Below are 23870 nucleotides of genomic sequence, written 5' to 3' on the forward strand. Positions count from 1 at the left end.
CATTAGAGTGAAGGAAGGGTGATTTATTCTCGGTTGTGAGCTTGTAGAGCTCCTACTTTCGGTGTGCGACATGGCTTGCAGCCAAGTAACAAGTAAATCAGGCTTATTAATGCTTAGAATGATGATATCGGTTACAGTATAGACTAATAATGTTTCTCTCTCTCTCAATCTTTCTCACTTCCTTCTCCTTTTATTACTCAATTGCCTTCTCTCAGTTCACTTATTTGTCGTCTGAACCAAAAGCTCCAGGCATACAGGCACAATGTGCCCCAAGAAGGACACAATGTATTTTTATTATGACGTACAGTGTATGCTCCAATTATTAAAATGTTATACAGCATTTATAGTCTAAAAAACACCTCAGAATCAGAATCACCTTTAATGTCACATAATAACAGCTTCACAGGTCTATGTAAAGTGAGAGAAATGTTGTCTTGTGAAAGCTGGCTACTCATTGCAACATGCACGCGTCTCCTGTCTCTGTGGGTTGTTTATTATGCAGATACAATGTGTAGTAAATCAGTGGGTAAACGTGTGCAATTGTAAAACGACAGACAGGACAAAGCTGCACAGTATGTACAGTATGCTGCTGGACAATCAATCAGCCCTGTCCCCAATAATCACACATTCAGCTTTCTATTGATTAACGGCCAAAACATTCACATGACAGCTCACGCACGCACGCACGCACGCACGCACGCACGCACGCACGCACGCACGCACGCACGCACGCACGCACGCACGCACGCACGCACGCACGCACGCACGCACGCACGCACGCACGCACGCACGCACGCACGCACACACACACACCAATGCAATAGTTGCACTGTCTGGGCATCACCTATTGCCCTTTGTGTCAAACTATGTGGGTTTATCTTTATGCTCACCCAGGCTGGCTACAGCGATATCCGTGATATACTTTTTACTCTCCGAACTTGAGGTAAATCTCTGAATACTTTTTACTCTGGTTACTTTTTATTCTGAAAATATTTACTCTACTCATATCAGGACAATTGGACACATCTGACCGGTTTTCCGGTCAGTAAAGGAGTTCACACACTCCTTTACACCTGCAAACCTGTAATGTGACATTAAAGAAGTAGAAGTCGATGCAGAGATTGCAGACTAGTTCAGCTTCTTTCTCTAATGAATTTCCTTCACACTGTTTCCTTGTTTTCTGGTCTTGGCATAGGTACAGCAGGTAGTGTTGTGCGATTGTGAAGGCCATGCAGGCATGCTGTGCGGCTCTTGTTGGATTAGGGACATGTTGAGGCTCGCTCAGGCTCAGTAAGTCATAGAAATACCTCAACTGTGGCAGCTGCAACCACATAGAAACCACACACTGTGTAGAATAACAAATGACAGGCAAGCCTATGTGTGAAAATAAGGCTTAAAAGTATATGCTACAACAAGCACAACATTGTAGCTGGATACTTAAGCACAGTGTTTCAAACTTTAAAAACACAATGAATTTGTTAGCCAATCTTGTAGGATAGGCTACACCAGTGTGGTTAAAGTTGAAAATGTGACACGTATTTTAGTCGAAAAAGATTCAGGAAGGTACACTGTCTTATGCAACAGACAAACTATTAGCTGCAGGGTAAACCAGCAATTCTTTAGTACCAGTATATACACAAGCACACATGTATTCATGCATGGGCATGCAGACACAGACTCAGGTACACTTATATTGTACATGCACGTCGTGCACACACACACACACACACACACACACACACACACAGACCAATAATATAATTAGAATTAAAATCATTTAATTTCACCACAGTATTGTACTGTACTTGACCTCTCTCTCTCTCTTTCTCTCTCACACACACACACACACACACACGCACACGCACACGCACACGCACACGCACACACAAACATTGCTGTGTCACGCTGCTCAGTCTGGGAAATGACAAAAAGTGTCTGTTATGAGTAAGGTGGCGGTGCGCCAGTGTTCAAACTGTGTGACTCTTATAAGTGGGTGTGTCTGCGTGATAACGTGTTCACTTAATTATTCAAGGTGACATTACAAAATACAACTGTTAGGGCGTGTTAGTGCAGCCACTGTACATTCAGTTTGAAAAAACACATTTCAAATAGATTTTCTTATTTGGAACAACACACAAACAGTGTAAAACTAGGTTGAACTAAGGTTCCATCTTCAGGGACATTACAAAAACAAAACAAATAGCAAGTAGTGCTCAGTGCAAGGAACAATGGCGCTATGCTCTGACTACAGACTAGGTGGCAAACATTACCCTGTCCCCCTGGACTGATTATGTATGGGTGTATTATTTGAGAATTTTTGAGAAAAGAGAACCAAGGAGAAAATGCAGACATAGGCCTACTGTATGTGTTTTCTCTTAAATCATGTGTCCGATCTTTTCCCAGTTGGGGATTTTACTGAAGTTAAGTAACAGTAACCATATTTCCCCTGTGGTACTGCTGTAATCATCTCTTCATGTTCCTGTCTCAGAGAACACATGACTGTATTTTTGTTTGTGTCTGCGATTGTCAGAATGTCTGGAATAATGCAACTTATTATCTGATGAAGGTCAATTATTGCAGGAGCAATATCTTAAGAGCCCGACCGATGCCAGAATTTTGGTGCCGATCCCTAGGCCATGATTACACATGTTTTTGACAGATATTTTCTTTAAAAAAAAACTAAAAACAATTCTAATCAATTAGAAAAACTTGGATTTTAGTAAATATTTTTCATTTTTTTAAAAGTAGTAGAGCTACAAGCTCATAATGCGTCACAACAACATTGTGAGTTTCTAGATCTGCTATTTTTGAAAAGATTCGCCATACAGACGTATCGTCTGCATAATTGCCAATATGGATGACGTCAAAAAAGTCAAATAACGGGCGATATACCGGCCAACTCAATACAACAGCCTGCTTCTAATCTTATCATTGCTGTAAGCTCTCCTTTTGTTTTCTGAACTCTCTGAATGAATGTAGTGAATACATATCATGTGCAACTATGCTACTTATCCTTCTGCCTAAACATTGGTTAGCGTGACTGATCATATTTGTGTATACAAGTGTGTCTGTATACCCGTCATGCAGGTATAATAACTGATATGGTGATGTACAGTAGCTATACTCAGTGGGTCTCTAACCTTTTAATTTGAAGGATCCCCCATAACTCTGAGAGTGTACAAATGGAACCATGTGGACCCTTACGGGCCTGAGTCGTGGTTTTCTATGTGTATAAGTAGCAGGCTGTTTGTGTAACATGACATGTTTGTATATGTCATGTAGACCTTTGCCTGGATAACCGTCTGTTGGGTCAATGTTTTTGAACAGGTAAAACGGGGGACTCATCACTCGTCGCCATGGCGCCTTTCTTGAGGATCGCCTTTAACTCCTATGACCTCGGCGTCCTGCCCTTCTCCACCGACCCCCCCTTCTGTGCCATCAAGATGAAGGAGGCTCTGACTACAGGTGAGAAACAACATAATTTCTTCTATTCATTTATGATATACTACAGAGCCCCGGAGTGGCCACAAGAGACACGTTTCTTTCTTAAAAAATCATTTGACAGCTCTAATAAAACCCCAGGTGAATGTCAGCAAGGATCTGTGCTGACCAAGAGGACATGGCAACATCTGCTTTTTAGTGGATGTTCTGTAAAATGCCTGAAGGGTTTGCTGCAGTAGGTCACGATCCCCAACCTGTGGGCTGGGGCCCACTGGTGGGCTGTGAGGCTATTACAAGATTATATAGAAGAAAAAAAAGCAGATCTACAAGCTCATAGCGCGGCACTCGGTGCCGCGCTATGAGCTTGTAGATCTGCTATTTTTGAAAAAACTTGAAAATGTGAGCATATGTGAGCATATCTTAATATATATATTCTTTACTCAAATCTTTGCTTCTGGGGGTCCCTGGCACAAAACATTTTCAGATGGGGGTCCGCGGCCAAATGTATATCAATTTAGGGGTCCTTGGCATGAAAAAGGTTGAAAACCACTGATAATATAATATATACGTATATATCTGTTGGGCAGAAACCTCTTATTATACCCTTTTTTTGTTAGAAACCCTTCATATTATGACTTTTTGTGTTTTTTTGTAAATTAACGCCCTACGTGATCATACTACAGCGTCACACAAAAGCATAGAAAGTAGCAGATCCACAAGCTGGAAATGCAGTGCCACGCTTTTTTTTAAACATTTATTTTTGGGCTTTTTATGCCTTTATTGATAGTACAGTAATTTGACAGGAAACGGGGAGAAAGAGATGGGGAGTGACACGCAGCAAAGGCCGTCGGGATCGGGACTCGAACCACACTGTCAAGCTACATTGAGCCTAGGTGCCCGCACCGCTACGCCATCAGTCCCCGGGCCAAGCGGCGCGTTTTGAGCTTGTCGATCTGCTACTTTTGGTATTTTTGAATTTGAATCCTGAAAAGTAAAAAAAAAAGAAAAGTTAAACATTATGGTATTATTTAGTTTTTAAAACCTTGAAAACTTCTCAGTCATTCAGCTGCCGTGGTAAGTGGTCAGATGGATGGGCCGCTGTCCTATGTTATGAGTATAGGCAAGTGCGCTTATCTAGTCTAGTCCAGGTGCCGGGGTTGAGGGTGAGCAGAATAGTCAGCAGAATAGTTGTTTTCTCTTTCTCTAACCGTGGGAAGGTTGATGTTAACCCATTAAGACCTGAAGCCGATTCTACAAATGTCTTCTAAATCCCAGCAGTTTTCTGAAAAAAAACGTATGTTTCTATATCAGTGGTGCTCAAACCTTTTCATGTCGAGGACTCCTAAAATTATATGTATTTGGCCGCCGACCCCCATCTCAAAATATTTTGTTCCAGGGACCCCCAGAAGCAAAGATTGGAGTTAAAAATGTTTGCTTTAAAACAATATATATTAAAAGATTTGCACACATTTTCACGATTTTTCAAAAATAGCAGATCTACAAGCTCATAGTGCGGCACTCGGTGCCGTGCTATGAGCTTGTATATCTGCTATTTTTTAATAGCCAGTAAGTGTAAAATTATGCTTTTTACTAGCTCAAATCAAAAAGTGACACAGATGCGTTCCAGGTCTTAACGGATAAAAGGAAATGTGGACAGTCTCTGAGTGTAAAAACGTAATGAACATTGAGGACGTTACTGTCAGTTATGTCATGCGTTAGTAGCACAGCTGTCTGGTTTAATACATACTCCACTTTTAGGTGGTCACCCTCTCACCGCGGTGGTTGAAAAACTACAACATAACGTCACTGAGCCACGATGATATAAGCGTCTCACCGCTCACCTCAGCACATCAAGCTGTTTTTACTAACCGAAATCACACCTGTTCTTTTTTTGTATATTTCATTGTGGTATTTGTTTAAATCAGTGTGAGGGTCTATTTTTGAGAAGGAACTTTAGGTGAAAACGTTTCCACCTAAAGGTGAAAAGATCACCTAGAATGGTAGCATGCAGCCACCTTTCTTGAAAAACCACAATGCTTGAACAAAAAAAATGCATTAGACTGTAAAAGTTACAATTCCAAATATGTCCGCTCAAAATAACAGCAGTTTTAGGATCACAACATAATTATAATGTCTCCTTAAACTAGTAAATGCTGTGAGAGCAATGCTGCTTGCTCAAATTGAATCTGGACCTTCAGGTCAAAATATGTGTCAGATCCTGTGTCTAGGTGAGACATGACCTTTGACACAACTAAATGTCTCAATAGAAGAGCAGGGAGACAAAATACAACCACCCCAATTGTATAAGTTATATTGTATTAGCATACTCTACCATACAGATTGGACAAAACGACATTTTATTCATAAAAAAAAAAGTGACATCGTTTACATTATTTTACACTTTGGCTATTGAAAAATAGCAGATATACAAGCTCATAGCGCGGCACCGAGTGCCGCGCTATGAGCTTGTAGATCTGCTATTTTAGGAAAATCGAGAACATTTTTGCAAATCTTTGAATATATTTATTTTTTAAGTGAACATTTGTAACTCAAATCTTTGCTTCTGGGGGTCCTTGAAACAAAATATTTTGAGATGGGGGTCCGCGGCCAAATATACATTACAATATACATTTTGGGGTCCTTGACATGACAAAGTTTGAGAAGCACTGATATAGAAACATTTTGGGATTCAGAAGACATTTGTAGAATCGGCTTCAGGTCTTAATGGGTTAAGACTTCAATGTATGGCACATCATTTGAAAGCTTACATTCCATTCTGTCTGTCTGTCTGTCTCTCTCTCTCCCTCTCCATCTCTCCACTTCTCTCTTCTACGTCCTTTCCAGAGCGGGGTAAGACCCTGGTGCAGAGGAAGCCCACGATGTTCCCGGCCTGGAAGGCCAGTTTTGACGCCCACATCTACGAGGGCCGGGTGCTGCAGGTGCTGCTGATGAAGACCGCCGAGGAGCCTCTGGCCGAGGTCACCGTCGGGGTGTCGGTTCTGGCCGAACGGTGCAAGAAGGCCAACGGACGTGCTGAATTCTGGGTACACAACATCAGAGCTCTCTGGAAGTGTCCCTGTGATGAGTAATACTTTGCATGTGTACTTGTGTACAACATACTTTGTGTGTGTGTGTGTAATGTGTGTGTGTGTGTGTGTGTGTGTGTGTGTGTGTGTGTGTGTGTGTGTGTGTGTGTGTGTGTGTGTGTGTGTGTGTGTGTGTGTGTGTGTGTGTGTGTTTTCTCAGGTTGATCTCCAGCCATCTGGCAAGGTGATGATGGCAGTACAATACTTCCTGGAGGGAGCAGCTGATCCAGGTGATAAGAAAGACTTTTTTTCGTCATCTTTTTTTCGTCATCTTTCACCTGCCTTTACAAATGAAGCAATGTAGCCATTTAAGCCATATATACTTCATAGCAAGACAAAGAGTGAAAATAGCCAATCTACGAGCTCACAACTTGTCACAATGGGACACGTTGTGAAAAAAAACCAAAAAACATTTGATGTGTTTTTTATATTGTTTGACTTATTTTTAATGTCCGCCTGTAGTGGCATATCTAAAATAGGGAAGCCAGGTTGAAAGTGTTTAAAGACACATTTCTGCAACTGCCTTCCTGCTTTGTTCTCCTCTGCTTTGCACTGCACAGGAAGCCAAGAGAGAACAGACATATGTATGGGTGGTGTGTGTGAAGTGTGTGGTGTTTAAAACCCCTTGGCCTGAAGGGACGTTCTGGTGAAAGTGTTGCGTTGATTGATCCAGTCAGGGGCCTGTCTGTCTTTCAGTTCAGTGTGTGATAACGCAATGGAGGCAGACCTCCAGCCAAGCACCGAACGAACTGGTGAACGAATCATTTGAATGAAACGTTTTAGTGAACTACTGAATGATTCAGTACTGAAAAGAACGATAATTCAACATTTATATTACTCCTTATCGGTCTCAGCTGTCAGCTCCTGTGCACAGTTTGAAAACAGCATGACAACGGTCCGTCACGCTGATTGGCTAATCGTTTTTAGACCCGCCCACACCCCTGGCGCTCATTGGAAAATCCCTTTTTTTGCACGGGATAAACTGCAGGTTCAAAACGCAATGCCAGACCAGATAGAAGCAGTCCACTCAGTGAGTGGGCAGAGTCTATGGTCTTGAGCCAAGCTAGTTCCCTACGTCTATCTTTAGCACTCACCAAATGCCATGTCAAAAACTCTTATCTTCTACTCTTGCTGTCTATGTCTGATTGTCATTGGTTAGTTTTATCACTATGACCCACTGTGAAGGATTAAAGTTCCAATTGATTTCAGTCATTTGGATTCCATAGAAGTTAGCATGTATTCTATGGCTTAAGCTTCTTGCGCTGCAAAAGTAGCCTTTCCACAAGCTCTCAATGCATCTGCGACGCATTGAGAGCTTGTTGATAGGCTACTTCCGAGTGTTATTTTAAGATTAGAGCATTTAAATTGGTCAAACTAGCAAATCATGTTCAGAAGCATCTTCCATAAAACCCTAATGGTCTCGGATATTTCATAAAAGCAAAGGTTAAAGCCTCAATATTATTTCTTCACCTGGTTGGCAGTATGTAGAACAGCAGGAACAATATTGCTAAAACATCATAACTTTACATATTATTCTGTTAATTGTTTAGGAAACTGGTTGGTATGGGGGGGGGGGGGGGGTTTCACAAATCGCATATTAGGACTTGTTGGCCATACAAACATTTTCAGATGTGAGATTTTATTTTTGCTTTAATCCACGTGTCCTCCTGAATTAACCCATTAAGACCTGAAGCCAATTCTACAAATGTCTTCTAAATCCCAACAGTATTCAGTGGTCATCAGTGGTGCTCAATTTGAGTTACAAATGTTCGCTTAAAAAAAGATATATATTCAAAGATTTGCACACATTTTCACAATTTTTCAAAAATAGCAGATCTACAAGCTTGTAGCACGGCACTTGTATATCTGCTATTTTTGAATAGCCAAAAATAATAATAATGCCTTTCATCTCAAATCAAAAAATTACACAGATGCGTTCCAGGTCTTAATGGGTTAAGTAATAAATCACTCTTGTGAGTGATTAATAAATCACTCACAATCACTATAGGCCATTCACATGAGCAGTTTAATTTGCGTCACACTCTGCATCAATATTGTGGCTATGGTGTTGTGACTTAAGTTATACTAAAGAACTATTGTTTTGTCACTACAGAGTTACAGGGTGACTGACTCTTGCGTCCCTCCTCTCTGTGTGTTTTTTTGACAGAGAACAAGCAGGTTGCGACGAAGGAGGAAGAGGCACCCACCATAAACCGCAGGCGAGGGGCCATCAAACAGGCCAAGATCCACTTCATAAAGAACCATGAGTTCATCGCCACGTTCTTCAGACAGCCCACCTTCTGCTCCGTGTGCAGGGAGTTTGTCTGGTCAGTACGGTCTACTTTGCACCTCCACACAAGCAGCAGCTAATGGGGGAATTGTAAACCAATAATCAAGTAGACTAAAACAGTCTGTGAGTTTCCCTATTTTACATAGGCACCATAACTCTAGTGTTGTTGACTACCAACAGGTGTCCATGAAATTTGAATTTGTCCATACTTATGTTCCCCAACCTTGAGGTTGAGGGAGGATCTTTATTTGTGCTATATTCTACTTAAAGGGGAAGACCACTCATTTTCAACATTGAACTATGTCTTTAATACACCTTAGAGCTGTTGTGTGGAAATAAGAAAAAAGTCCCCCCCCCCTTCTGTGTTGCCTAGAAAAGGATAATTGATTGAGGTCATGTGAGTGTACTTTTGGCTCCGCCCCCTCAGCCAAAAGTACACCCTGCGTATGTCACTGATCACATGACCTCAATCAATTATCCAGTTCTAGGCAACATAGAGGGTTTTTTTTTCTTTTCTTATTTCCACAGCTCTAAGGTGTATTAAAGACATAGTTCAATGTTGAAAATGAGTGGTCTTTAATCAACATTAACCCTGGCATCCCTATTTTGGGCAAACAGATGCGACACATTGTGAGCATGTAGATGAGCTATTTTTTTTAGCTATTTGGTGTACGATGAAGTATATATAGGGCTTAAGTGAGGGATTCAGTGGTGAGGAAGTTCTGAAGAGAATAGAATCCCTTATAGACAAATTATCATTGGTGTACCAGTGTTCCTCATTATCAGTGATGAATGATTAATCGGCGGATCTTTCAAGTCTCAGGTCTTCATTGTTGACGGCATTCAATCATTAACTGATCAATGAAAGATATCAAGGCACTCACACTCGTGTTTCTTTATCTTCCAGGGGACTCAACAAGCAAGGCTATAAATGCAAACGTAAGTATACAATTAAATGCACAAATAAACTTTATTTCAGACACAATAGGTCCATATAAAAACAGAGATACAAGACAAGACAATAACAACACAGAGACAGCCTGAGTACCGGACTGTTTTCACTCCATAATGCCTCTAGTGTTTCCAGAAGCACTCTTTGTGATCTCTGTTATATTTCACTTTAAAAAAATGTTTTGGTAAGTTTATCGTCTGTTCAGGCTTTTGGGAGCACCCCAGACAGTTTTTAAGTTGCTCGATTCAGTATTTAGATATTTGATATTCATTTTATCAGACACCCCCCCTTCCTATACAAACCCATTGTAACTTTTAACCATTCATCAAAAACACCCGTCCTTGGTTCTGATGACTCATACTGCCCTCCTAATACGTGAGGCGGCCGTGTTTTTTCAATTACTTTTTTCATTTATTTGTTTTGGGAAAATGAAAAAATAAAATACAAAAAAAATGAAAAAATAATAATTAAAAAAAAGTTATCGAAAAAACAAGGCCACGTATTAGGAGGGTAGTATGAGTCACCAGAACTAAGGGTGGGTGTTTTTGATGAATCCATCATGATTAAAATGGAGTTTGAAGTTACAATGGGTTTGTAAAGGAAGGGGGTGTGTCTGATAAAATGAATATCAAATATCTAAATACTGAATCGAGCAACTTGCACTAGTCCATCTTGGGAGTTTCAGCAATATTTGAAATACATCCTTATATGCCACCTGAAGTTTTTTTCATTTTTGCTTTGCTATTACGGCACCACAAGTGGGCTGTATTTACAGTAGTGGAGTGAATTATTAGAATTATTATACTGTGCTTTATATACAGTGGCTGAAAATGCAGTGGCCAGGTAGTGGCCACACTTTAAAAGATGATTCAAACCATCGCTGTCCTGCTTTACTACTTCAGGCCGTGCACAGCATGTGCTCACCTACTTCAAAGTGTACAACCCCTCTTTCATCTTTTGCTCCTCAGAATGCAACGCGGCCATCCACAAGAAATGCATCGACAAAATTATTGGCAGATGTACGGGCACGGCTGCCAACAGCCGCGATACCGTGGTACGTACAGTACGACTTGTACTTTGTTTCTGGGGATGTCATGTTATGTTGGGTCAGAGTCTAATGCAGTGGTTCCCAACCTGTGGGTCAGGACCCCCTCATGATTTTTCTTTGGGGGGTGGGGGTCATCTGGGGGGGTTCCCAGATGACAGTGAAGTGACAATTTAAGGACTTTTAAGACCTTTTTAATACCTAAAAAAAAGAAAGAAAGAAAAGAAAAAAGACCACTACTGCATCAAAAGTAATCAACACACTATACTATAAAAACTAGTCAACCATTGTCAAATGATATAAGAAAGAAGCAAAGATTTTTAAAATAGACGATCTACAAGCATTGCGAGGCGTTGTGAGCTTGTAGATATGCCATTTTTCACAATGTTTATCTGTGGAATCGAGTCAAACTAAATGTAATGGAGTCAAACTAAATGTAATGCCTCAACTCGTACAATTCCAAGTGCTTGTCAGGGTGGGGGGTCCCCAGTTCAAGTATGATTATTTTGGGGGGTCCCCAGTTCAAATATGATTATTTTGGGGGGTCCCCAGTTCAAATATGATTATTTTGGGGGGTCACTGCCTGGAAAGGTTAAGAATCATTGGTCTAGACTCTAATCCACTGTTTCTCAATGTCAGGTCCGGGGACCAGCTAGGGTCTGTAACTCTGAGACTGTACAAAATGTGACCCTTATGGGTCCATTTGGTCCCATTTGTACACTCTCAGATTAAAAGGAACACTGACGATTTTACAGTGTAAATTGAGGTCCCAGAGATAAGCCATTGTACACTCCCAGAGTTACAAACCTATAAGGGTCCATTTGGACCCCTGGTGGTCCCCGGACCTGTCGTTGAGAGCCATTGGTCTAATTGGAAAGACCGTCTGCAGTCAGGTTCAGTGGTCAATCAGAGGAAGTCCCCCAGCTGCCCTGCAGTCACCATTAATGTTCATCAGTGAAGACAATCAAAGACCAAATCATTGAGATAATGGTGACCAAATTTGACTGGGAAACAGTCATTTAGCATTTTTTCATTTTCATTTTTTCATTAGCACAGTCAGTGATAAGTTTCGATCACACAAGTGTTACAGACAGATTTAAGAACTTTTTCATCCCAAGGGCCATGAAGCACTTGGGGGGAGGTCAGCTCATTTATATTGTAGTTATAGCTTTTTTTTTTTTTTTACTGCGTTGTGTTTTTTTTTCACTTAGGATGTATAGTTTTTGCTGCATTCTATTGATGTAATCTATTTTATATATTCATCATGCTTCTTTTTACTGACAATCTATGTATGAATGTACAGTATGGCAGCTGGAGCTGTTGAACAGAACAGATTTCCTTCGGGATTAATAAAGTATATTATATCTATCTGTTAATTCAAAAAAGTTACATTGTATCTGTCCAAATTATCTTTCTGGGTATTATAAACTTATGAGGGCTAGTATGTACTGCAACCTGAAACCGCCCAATAAGAAGCAGGTTAGGGAGAAGTACATTTCCTTACTTAGGTCGGGAAGATGGAATAAAATCCCAGATTAAATCAAATCTGTTCATACTGTGTGTAGTATGAGTAAAATATATGCACAAGTTAGTTTTTATATTGTGCAATCTGTGGAATACAGTATGTGTCGATTTATAATGTAGCTTACAATACAACCTGAACCTGTTCCTATCTGCCTTATAAAGTCATGTGACTTTATTGCGATATCCTTATAGATTAAGTATTATCTGTGTATTGTATTCTAATTCACCAAATAAAATCAATCCTCACATTATTCACATACCTGAATAGTTGAAGAGGGAGTGTGATTTGTGGGATGTGGTTTAAGTGACAGGACCCAAATCAGAATAGACAAGAGGGAGTCCAGGGAAGGAACTGTGGATCTAGCGGCCTGGGCATTTTGTGAAACTTTGGCCAGCGAGAAGGACCCAGGCAGAGAGACAGAGGAAGAGAGTCAGAGAACCAGAAAGAGAGAGAGGGCAGGGAGGGAGGGAGAGAGAGAGAGACTCAGAGAGAGACAGAGAGACAGAGAGAGAGGCAGAGAAACAGAAAGAGAGAGAGAGACAGAGGCAGAGAACCAGAGAGAGAGAGAGATGAGGCAGCTACGCAGGGCTGTGAGGTGCCACAGGCCACTTTACTTGCCCCCTCTGCTCAGTTATGAGTCCTGTTTGTCCCTGCAGTTCCAGAAGGAGCGCTTTAATATTGACATGCCGCACCGCTTCAAGAACCACAACTACATGAGTCCCACCTTCTGTGACCACTGTGGCAGCCTGCTGTGGGGCCTGGTCAAGCAGGGCCTGAAGTGTGAAGGTAAAAGCAATTCATTCAGTTAACCACTTAAGCCCTATTGATTTTTTCCCCCCGAAGAATGCCACATCACAAGCATTGTGAGCTTGTAGATTTGATGTTTTCACAAATCATTTTGCGTATAATGACATGCACAAAATAGAGACATCGGGGTTAAAGTGGTTAATGCAACACTGGTGGGTGTCTGCGCGTGCGTGTGTGTGTGTGTGTGTGTGTGTGTGTGTGTGTGTGTGTGTGTGTGTGTGTGTGTGTGTGTGTGTGTGTGTGTGTGTGTGTGTGTGTGTGTGTGTGTGTGTGTGCGTGTTTGGCGTGCGTGCGTGTATGATGTGTGTGCGAGGACTACACATTGTGGCTAAAATAAGGGCAAAACAATTAGTTTGAAGTCACTTTATATGGAAAACCTATATCCATAACTGTCAGTCTATAGCTTATACAGACAATTGTGATCATGATCTTGCATTGCATTTTGACTCTGATATATTGGGATTTTGACAATTGAATTGAAAACCCAAGTAAAGAAATTAAAATGTGTGTTTTAATGCCTGTGTGTTTGTAACTAACATTATGTCTTGTTCTGTCAAAGACTGTACCATGAATGTCCATCACAAGTGTCAGGGTAAAGTAGCCAACCTATGTGGAATCAATCAGAAACTACTCGCTGAAGCTCTCACACAAGTCAGCCAGGTGAGCTACTGGAATCAATGTGTCTGTTTGTGTGTTTTTGTGTGTTTTTGTGTGTGTGTGCGTGCGTGCGTGCGTGTGTGTGTGTGTGTGTGTGTGTGTGTGTGTGTGTGTGTGTGTGTGCGTGCGTGCGTGCGTGTGCGTGCGTGCGCGTGTAATAAGTCTGTCCAGTGTGTGTGTGACACCTGACGACCATGCAGTCTTATGCAAAGGTTAAAATGTAATTTTGATAGCATGTTATAGTTAGACAGATGCCAGGTTTATTTGTTGACCTATAGTTTCTATAGTTTCAATGTACCGATTATTTATTGTTTGATATTATACTGTCTAGAAGACTGATGCTAGGTTCTTGGTTTACCTACTGTAGGATCCTTGATTACTGAGGCACTACACTGTCTATGCATTTGATGTATGTGTTTACCTTGCTTACTTTAAGTCGCTCTGCATAAAGAGAGTCTGCTAAACGCCTAAATTGTAAATTGTGACCCAGTTGTAGTTGCAAACCGGTGGGAAACTGCAGAGTTAAATCTGGATTGCTAGTTTAATTCTCAGAGTTGAATTAATACTATGGATTTATATGATCTTCCATTCCCGCTGTGTTTAAGGACAAGAAACATAAATATCAGTATAAGTGACAGTCAAAGAGCTCAACACAATGTCTTGTGTGCTGTAACTACTGTCAAGTTTGAATGAAATCAGTATATCTGTTTTTTTAAGCAAGACCACTCTGTAAAGTTGTTGAATCCTCCACGTGCCAACGAACATAATTGGCTGTATTTGCGTGCGGGTGGGAAGCCAGTAAGGGAGGGCGTCCTCTTTCGCAACTCCTACAAGTTGGCCTGTTCAGCAGGGAATGGAACTAGGAGGGATAGCATGTTCCTCCGCATCCATTACGCGGCGCTCTCAGTGAAACTTTCACTGTCAAGTGAAAATAAATGGCTGGCGCCCCCATGTGTATCGGAGGAGACGTGTGGTTGTCTACACCCTCCCCAAGCACAAACAGTTTGGCAGTGACAGGGAATATACACATGGGGGAATTGGCAATGACGAAATTGGGAACAACATTGAAAAAGATAAAATATGATAGATCAAGCAAGACCAACCTGTGAAAGATAACTCCCAAATGATCAGTGAGTGTGATTGAGTAAAGAAAAAAGCCCTCATGCAGTGTATCTGTGGTGGAGTTGGAGGGACTGGCCCGATCTCTGGTCTGTATCAGTCAATACTGCGAAATGTCACTGTAAATATCACTGAAATCATCTTGCGCTTGGCTGCTTAAGCCTGATTTACTGTATACTTTGCCACATTGCCGAAAATAGCCGATCTACAAACTCATAACCTGTCGCATCGCAACGCGTTGTGAGCTTGTAAATCGACTATATTTGGCACGTGACACTGTATTACAATGACATAGAAACTAAACATTGATTACCTTTCTCCATTCATCAGAAATCGACTCGCCGCTCAGACCAGCCTGATGATACGCCTGAAATTGGAGTCTATGATGAGGTCAACAAGAATACTACTAATCTGGATGTCACTGGTTAGTGTACATGTGCATGCATCTAAACATGTGTGTATTGTGTCCTACTTTGTCAATGAAGCATACAATGCATCAGTGGTGTAAAGTAACTAAGTACATTTACTCAACTACTGTACTTACGTAAGTACAATTTTGAGGTATTTTTTACTTTACTGGAGTATTTCCAATTTTCAATTATTTTACCTCTACTCCACCGCATCTCAGTCAAATATTGTACTTTTACTCCACTACATTTATTTGAAAGTTAATTATTATTTAGTAACTAATATTTGAAAATGTGTTACTAGTTACAGATATAAATTATTATATTATTAAACATACATTAATCACTTTAGCCCTATTTTATACAATATCTACAAGCTCACAACGCGTCGCATCGCGACACGTTGTCAGCTTGTAGATCTGCTATTTTCAAACATTTTAGTACTTTTACTTACGTATATTTTATATTTTATATATTATATTATATTTTGATGCCAATACTTTTGTACTTTTACTCAAGTAACATTTTGAACACAGGCCTTTTACTTGTAACAGAGTATTTTTATAATGTGGTATTGCTAGTAAGTAAAAATGTGAGTACTTTTTCCACCACTGCAATGCATAGACAACATTATGTGAATGTGTTGCGTGTTGATCAAACGTGCTTGAGTTTATAATAACGATAACAGCAATTGTAGTGATTTTGACACAACGTGGTGGTTGTTTGTCCATTAGATATGGGCCCCTATGGGATGCTATGGGAGGGATCCAGTCCACGGCCCGCGTCTAAAGCCATCACCCATCTGACCCGCATCAACGTAGACAACTTCATCCTCCACAAGGTCCTGGGCAAGGGAAGCTTTGGCAAGGTGGGGCCTCAGACACACATCATGAAGAGCTATTTGTTAATGGATACGGCCGGTGTAATTAAAAGCAATTTCTCCTCAGCCTATGAAACGTACAAATACGAAAAATGGATTTCGCTTTCTTACAAGTATAGTCCATTTTTCCAAAATAACATATTATAGCTCATATCTGGAAGTCAAAGAACTCTTCTGTTCAAAAAACAGTCATATATACAGTAGCTGTACTGTTGCTTTGGTCTGCATAATTCATCATTGCGATGGACACCAGTACAGTAGTCTGCACAACTGTCGCATTGCATTATGCAAAACCTCAATTGGACAATCAGTTTTAACTGTTAACCCATTAAAACTGGGGAAGCGTATGTGTCATTTTAGATTTCTTCGGCTAATGAAAAATAGCAGATTTGCAAGCTCATAGCGGGTAACTTTGTGCCGTGCTATGAGCTTGTAGATCTGCTATTTTGGAAAAATCTTGAAGATTTGTGCAAATCTTATACAGTATATATATTTTTAATGCAAACATTATTAACTAAAATCTTTGCTTCTGGTTTTTCAGAAAACTGTTAGGATTTAGAAGACATTTGTAGAATCGGCCTCAGGGTTAAATGGGTTAAATGAGCAGAATAGACTCTCTGCATAACTGTAGGGTAACAGGATAGGTGGGCACCAAAACCATCTGGGCAGTAGGGACAACTGGGCACCTTGGATGAGTGGGCACTAGGGACATGTGGGTACCTGGACGTGTGGGCTCTTAGGGTTGGAGCACCTGAACGAGTGGGCACTGGGATAACTGGGCACTAGGACGAGTGGGCACCAGGAAGACTGGGCACCTGAATTGGGATTTGTGTCCACAAGTGTTTTTTAACTTTACATAGCATGCTGCTTTGCTGTTGGTAAGTGATTTTTAACCCGCTGTTCTTTAACCCCCCAAACACAACGCAACAACGAGGTCAAAAGTACAATATAAGAGTGTATTTGCCAACATAGTAGTACTGTTAAAAAATAGAACAAATTGGGAAAATGGTAAAATGTTAAAAAAAAATAACTGAACAAAAAATATTGCTGAACTGAATGCTGGAATAGAGAAGTACACAAAAATGTGTACTGTTGTGTACCCTCATCACTATGTATGCACAGGGCCAGTCAATCCACTAGCCTGCTTAAGCATCTGCCAGACAGTCAGCTGTTCCGTCTCATAGGCAGACCACAGGGCAAACTAAAAAAGTTTGCCCTGTGGTCTGCCTATGAGACAGAACAGCTGACTGTCTGGCAGATGCTTAAGCAAACGAGACTTTTTCAGGGGAAAACTGAACAAGTTTGCCCTGAAAAAGTCTAGTTTGCTAGCGCTGGTAGCGGCCCAGTCTTCCTGGTGCCCACTCATCCAGGTGCCCAGTTATCTCCACCCCTAAGTGCCCACTCGTCCAGGTGCCCACATGTCCCTAGTACCCACTTGTCCTAGTGCCCAGTTATCCCGGTGCCCACCTCTCCAGGTGCCCAGTCATCCCAAAAATATGGTGCCCAGATGTCCCTAGCGCCCACCTGTCCTGTATTCAACTGTAGCACCGGGTTTCCAGAAGGTGGCATACCCATTTCCTGTCAGTTTCCCATAGCTTCATTCGAATGGCTCAGCAACAGATTTGCACCAGAAACAAATATTGATTGATGCCTTTAATTATTCTCGAAAGGAGCATTGGGGTTTACCCTCATTTGCAATGCTGTCGAGATTACACACACAAAAATCTACAATTAAGACAAATACATTACATTACATTTTTGCGCGAGTTGTAGATTGTTCCATGAAACTGGAGGATCAAAGCAGAAAGCAGATTTTCCCAGTTCAGAACATGTGTGTAAGCCAGTCGTTTGAGCGGATCTGGTGAAGTGCTTTTTTTTGTAATGTAATAGCAATGGTGGTAACTTCCCATCTATAGCCTCAAAAATAAATTATGACACCAAATACCAAATATGACACCATTACATGTGTTTCCGGTTCAAATCTGCTGCTGAGCCAATTATGCAGATATGGGTGCATCCACACATATGATGCAAATCACCGGACGTTCCTTCCACTCCCATGTTATGGGGAAAAAACGGAAAGATCGTCCCGATGCGCGTCTGAAGCGCATATCCGGGTTCCGCTCTTCCTTGAGTAACGGCCAGAAATGGCCGGTACCGGAACAAGGGCTTGCGACAACTAGCGTCAACTTGCATCTTGTGGATGCACCCTATGGGAAACTGACCCGGAACAGGAAACAGCTATGCCACCTTCTCGAAACCTGAAGCTACACTTATGCACAGAGCCTTTTATGGAACTCTCTCCACCAGCTGAATTGAAAATGCAACACAATTTTAATGTTTTAAATAGAAGTATTAAATCTTGGCTAAAAGAGAAACAACATTGTTCTCACACCTAATACCTGTAATGGATGTAATTGTGTATGTATTTTTGTGGATCGTGTATCTGTGTATGTATTTGTGGTACTTGTGTATACTTGTGTATGTATTTTTGTGTATTTATTTTATTTATTTCTATTATAACGTTTTTTTAAAGCCTCCTGTGGACAGGTGTTATAAATGAGTGTTTAGCTACAAACACTAAACACACTTTGTGCATAAATGTATGTTAAGAATCTAATGCTACTGTGACGTCCATATCAAATAAAATAAACAAAAGAAACATAAACATTGTAATCTTTCCTGGGACAACTTTATGAAGTGACTAAATGCTCTCTTCATCTCTGTCATGAGCATGTGTTGTGCATTGCCTATTGACATTCTGAAAGGTACATAAGATACCACAAGATACAAAAGCTATCGCTGTCACTTAATGAAGCTGTCCCAGGTAAAGGTACAGTTCAACAATGTCCATGGTCATCACAGGCATTCTCGATTTTGACCTTGACCTTGATTGTGACCTTGACCTTTGACCTTTATAAGCCAGCAGCCTACTGAACATAACCACCAAGATTCTGTTCTGGATTTTGACCTTTGACCTTTCCTACCCAATCGTTCGAGCGTTTCTTTCAGGCATCATGTTTCATGTTGTCTAATCTTGCTAACAAACGAACACATACAAATAGACAGGACCAGTTACGATACTGCATGCCAGTGCATAGACAGCAGTGGTTCTCAAACCTTTTTGATTTCAAGGACCTCCATAACTCTCAGAGTGCTCAAATGTGTACCATTTGTACAGTTGCAGATCTGTAAGGGTCCATTTGGTTCCCTTTGTTCACTCTTGGAGTTACACGCATGTAAGGGTCCATTTGGAACCCTCTCCAGTAACCCTGAGGGTCCCTGGACCCCACTTTGAGAACCACTGGCATAGACAACTCTGGAGTCATAGAATGTGTTGGGAAGTGTTATGTCACATTCAGAGCTGTCCTCACGACAGCATGATAGTTTTCAGGCAATACAAAAAAAAGAGTAAACATTCTACCGTTTCTCCCCTTCTCCCAGGTTCTCTTGGCAGAGTTGAAAGGTCGCGGGGAGTACTTTGCAGTAAAGGCACTGAAGAAGGACGTGGTGCTGATGGACGATGACGTGGAGTGTACTATGGTGGAGAAGAGAGTCCTTGCCCTGGCCTGGGACAACCCTTTCCTTACACACCTGTATTCCACCTTCCAGACCAAGGTAGTCCCACTCCCCCCCTTAATTAATGACAATAGTCTAGAGCCAACCGATGTCAGATTTGTAGGTCCGATGCCAATCCTGACTTTGGAATCCTAGCCCACCGATTACCAATGCTTTATACGATTTTGTAACAAGCAAAAAGAAGAAGTGCAAAATCAGTTCTAATCAATAAGCTTTTCAAAAATAGAAAATTAAAAAATATCGAATCTATAAGCTCAGAACGCTTCACAACGTGTTATAATGACTTGCCCAAATTAGGGACACGAGGTTGTAAGTGGTTACAAATCGGACATCGGCTCCATAATTGCCAATACTAATGTAAAAAATAAATAATAATATGTAAGATATATCAGCCAGACCGATTTATCTTCCAATCTGGTTACATCTGCACTCCTGGCCAGTGCTTCCAGACTATATGTCTGACTATGTCTAATATCTGAATGAGAGCTGACAGTGACACTTGTTGACAGGAGCATCTGTTCTTCGTGATGGAGTACCTGAACGGAGGAGACCTGATGTTTCATATCCAAGAGAAGGGTCGCTTTGACCTCGTGAGGGCCACGTGAGTATACCCAGGCACCACACACACACACACACACACACACACACACACACACACACACACATACACACACACACACACACACACACACACACACACACACACACACACACACACACACACACACACACACACACACACACACACACACACACACACACACACACACACATGCAGAGATGGAGGATAAATCCACACAGTACTAACATGCCCACGCAGGCAACACGGATACAATTGATGGGAACCAGATATCTTTCAGGAGTAGCATGTGTTCTCTCTCTCTCTCTCTCTCACTCCCTCTCTCTCTCTCTCCCTCTATCTTACTCTCTTTGATTTCATTTTCTCTTTTTCATCTACCTCCCTGTTATTGGTTTTCACTTTAACCCTTTAAGACCTGAGGCCGATTCTACAAAATGTCTTCTAAATCCTAAACAGTTTTTTTGAATGTCGCTACATCAGTGGTTCTCAAACCTTTGTCAGTGTCAAGGACCACCAGAATGATATGTATTTGGCCGCGGACCCCCCAGAAGCAAAGATCTGAGTTACAAATGTTCCCTTTAGAAAAATAGATATATTCAAAGATTCGCAAAAATGTTCACGATTTGTCAAAAATAGCAGATCTACGAGCTCGTAGCGCTACGAGCTTGTATATCTGCTATTTTTGAATAGCCAAAGAAATCTAAAATGACAGAGATGCGTCCCCGAATTGAACGGTTTAAACACTGCACCCTGATTGATTTGGGCTGGGCTTCTCTCCATGGATTCTCCATGGAATGTGCTGGCCTTGTAGGGAGTGGGCAGTAGTTAGCGTGTTATGACAAATAGCGAGGGGGCTGGGGAGGTATGTTAGACTGTACACAGAGTATTCATACTGTACACATGCTCTTCATTTGAGGGTTTTACTGTTTTAATGGTCAACGATTACGTTTAAGAAACCCCGAATACAGTGGCAATTTAACGACCAGCGGCTGAATGGATTGCTGCTGTTTACCCACATTGGAACGTTCTAAAACACTGTTTCCCGAACAGTGAGGTCAGGGGACCCATGTTTGGGTTGCGGTTTCCTACATAAAAAAGTAATCAATTATTTCAAAAGATTTGAACAAAGTTTAGACAAAAAAAAGTCACAACTTTTCATCAATTAAAAACAGTATTTCATAAATAAAATCAATAAATAAAATAATTCCCATTAAATGATTTTTTTTTTTACGTTGAAGAAGTAGTGAAAATAGCAGATCCGCAAGCTCGCAACGCGGCGCAAAGCAACGCATTGTGAGCTTGTAGATCTGCTATTTTCACTAGTTTGGGTCCTGGGGCAAACGCCTGAGTTCCCTTTTGGGTCTTGAGCTAAAAAAGTTTGGCAACCACTGTTCTAAAATGTAGTTTAATTACCATCTTAATCCCCCTTTGAGAGTTCTTTTACTTTGACTGCTTTCCTTTTTGTCTCACAACGCCATTGTCCCGTAACACTGTGGTGTGTAGTTAACCCAGGTGGTTGTCGAGCTGTGGTCCCGTGGTCATCAGACAACATGCGTTCCTCTCGGCTTTGACAAACACCTGGGATACCCGATCCTATATTGGCATGTTGCTAAAACCCTCCTCACTGTCGGTGTACAAGCCAGGATGGATAGTTTACCCCCAGAGAGAGAGAGAGAGAGAGAGAGAGAGAGAGAGAGAGAGAGAGAGAGAGAGAGAGAGAGAGAGAGAGAGAGAACTTTGACATAACAACTTCGCCATATGCATTAACCCATTAAGACCGAGAAAGCATCTGTGTCATTTTAGATTTGAGCTAAAAAGCATTATTTTATACTTTGGCTATTAAAAAATTGCAGATCTACAAGCTCATAGCGCGTCACTTCGTGCCGCGCTACGAGCTTGTAGATCTGCTGTTTTTTTTAATCCTGAAAATGTGTGCAAATCTTTGAATATATGATTTTTTTAAAGCGAACATTTTTAACTCAAATATTTGCTTCCGGGGGGTCCCTGGAACAACAATATTTAGACATTGGGGTCGGCGGCCAAATACATAAAATTTTGGGGTGAAAAAGTTAAAAAGTTTGAGAACCACTGACATAGAAACTGTTAGGATAGTAGAAGACGTGTGTAGAATCGCCCTCAGGTCTTAATGGGTTAATCATTAACCCACACGTAACTGTTTGCCCACAGTAACATGCGATGTACAGTATATATATACATACTGTACACGCTTGTGTTTCCCAGCCTACACAAAGCTGGAGGAGTGGTAATGGAAAGTCTGGTCCATGGGTTTGGTTTCCTGGTTATGCAATGGTTTTCCCCAGGCAGCGTACTGAACTGTGGAGTTTCCAGTCAACCCATTATCAGCACAAAGGCTCTGTTCATCCAATGGCTGCCACTAACCTCTTAACCCAGTGCCATAGATAGATGATCCAACCTCGCAACTTTACAAAAACAACACTTATTTCAGCCTTACAATTAGATAAGCGATTAGATAAGTGATTCACAAAAACCTTTTCATTTCAAGGACCCCCAGTGTAGTATGCATTAGGCCACAGACCCCCATAACTCTTGAGAGCATACACATGATTTGTACAATCATTTAGCTTGAGGACCCCCTGGAATCCCCACCAGGCTCTTGGGGGTCCCTGGTCCCCACTTTGAGAATCACTGGAATGAGCTCTTATGTGCAGTTCCTGGGGTTCTTCTGAAATCCTCTGTTATAAATATAATACAATCTTGTATGGAGGTGTGTGTGTGCAGTCTGTGCACATGTACATATTGCGTGTGTGCGCGTGTGCGCTCGCATGTGTGTGTGTGTGTGTGTGTGTGTGTGTGTGTGCGTGCGTGCGTGCGTTTTTTTAGGGGCTAGTGGAAGTGGGGGTAGTTGAATGCATGCATGCTGTGTTTTGCCTGCATTAACCACTTAAGCCCTATATACTTACTGTAGTCGTGCGATGAATAGTGAAAATAGCTCACAATTATTTTTTCATTTATGGAACATTTTAGAAACAAAATGGACTATGTTATTGACTATGATATACCCACAATATTGATGCCAGGTTGAAAGTGATTATGTGAGATTTCTGAATATGATCGTATGTGTCATATTGGAGCGTTATTGACTAGGTATACAGTAGAGTTTTCTCACTCTGGGTGCAAATGATTGATAATCCATTTTATTCAAAAATAATCAAATTTAGCTTATATCCTTCTAAATGTTTTCAAAATAGCTCACAATGCGTCGACGCGTTGTGAGCTTGTAGATTGGCTATTTTCACTATTTTTTGCACCATTGTTGTACGACGAATTATTAGATAGAGCTAGTCAATTTGTCAAATTATAGTAAATCAATTAGATTTGTTTGCGTTGATTCATCGATATATACAAAATAAAACAAATGATCAAAAACTGTGATTCTCGATTATTCGATTAATCGGAAAAGTAATTGATAGAATAATCTCTTAGAAAATAATCGAAGATTGCAGCCCCATTTCTCACTGTC

General features: G+C 41.1%; 1 protein-coding gene across 2 annotated transcripts in view; it reads left to right on the forward strand.

Moving 5' to 3' along the window:
• prkcda (protein kinase C, delta a) overlaps nt 1-23870 on the forward strand; it is a 29634-nt gene that overhangs the window by 2103 nt on the left and 3661 nt on the right. Inside the window, exons 2-14 of one of the 2 annotated variants that reach the window (XM_080424111.1) lie at nt 1196-1290; nt 3328-3465; nt 6286-6485; nt 6688-6757; nt 8695-8854; nt 9725-9756; nt 10738-10823; nt 12996-13125; nt 13706-13806; nt 15253-15346; nt 16064-16197; nt 19654-19827; nt 20298-20389. In XM_080424111.1, coding sequence (XP_080280237.1) covers nt 3357-3465; nt 6286-6485; nt 6688-6757; nt 8695-8854; nt 9725-9756; nt 10738-10823; nt 12996-13125; nt 13706-13806; nt 15253-15346; nt 16064-16197; nt 19654-19827; nt 20298-20389 — 1382 coding nt within the window. In that variant the 5' untranslated portion in view covers nt 1196-1290; nt 3328-3356. The remainder of the gene's footprint in view (nt 1-1195; nt 1291-3327; nt 3466-6285; nt 6486-6687; nt 6758-8694; nt 8855-9724; nt 9757-10737; nt 10824-12995; nt 13126-13705; nt 13807-15252; nt 15347-16063; nt 16198-19653; nt 19828-20297; nt 20390-23870) is intronic. The other variant, XM_080424110.1, reaches the window with a different exon arrangement.

This window comes from Gymnoscopelus braueri (genome assembly GCF_963280865.1).
Source record: "Gymnoscopelus braueri genome assembly, chromosome: 3".
Lineage (NCBI taxonomy): Eukaryota > Metazoa > Chordata > Actinopteri > Myctophiformes > Myctophidae > Gymnoscopelus > Gymnoscopelus braueri.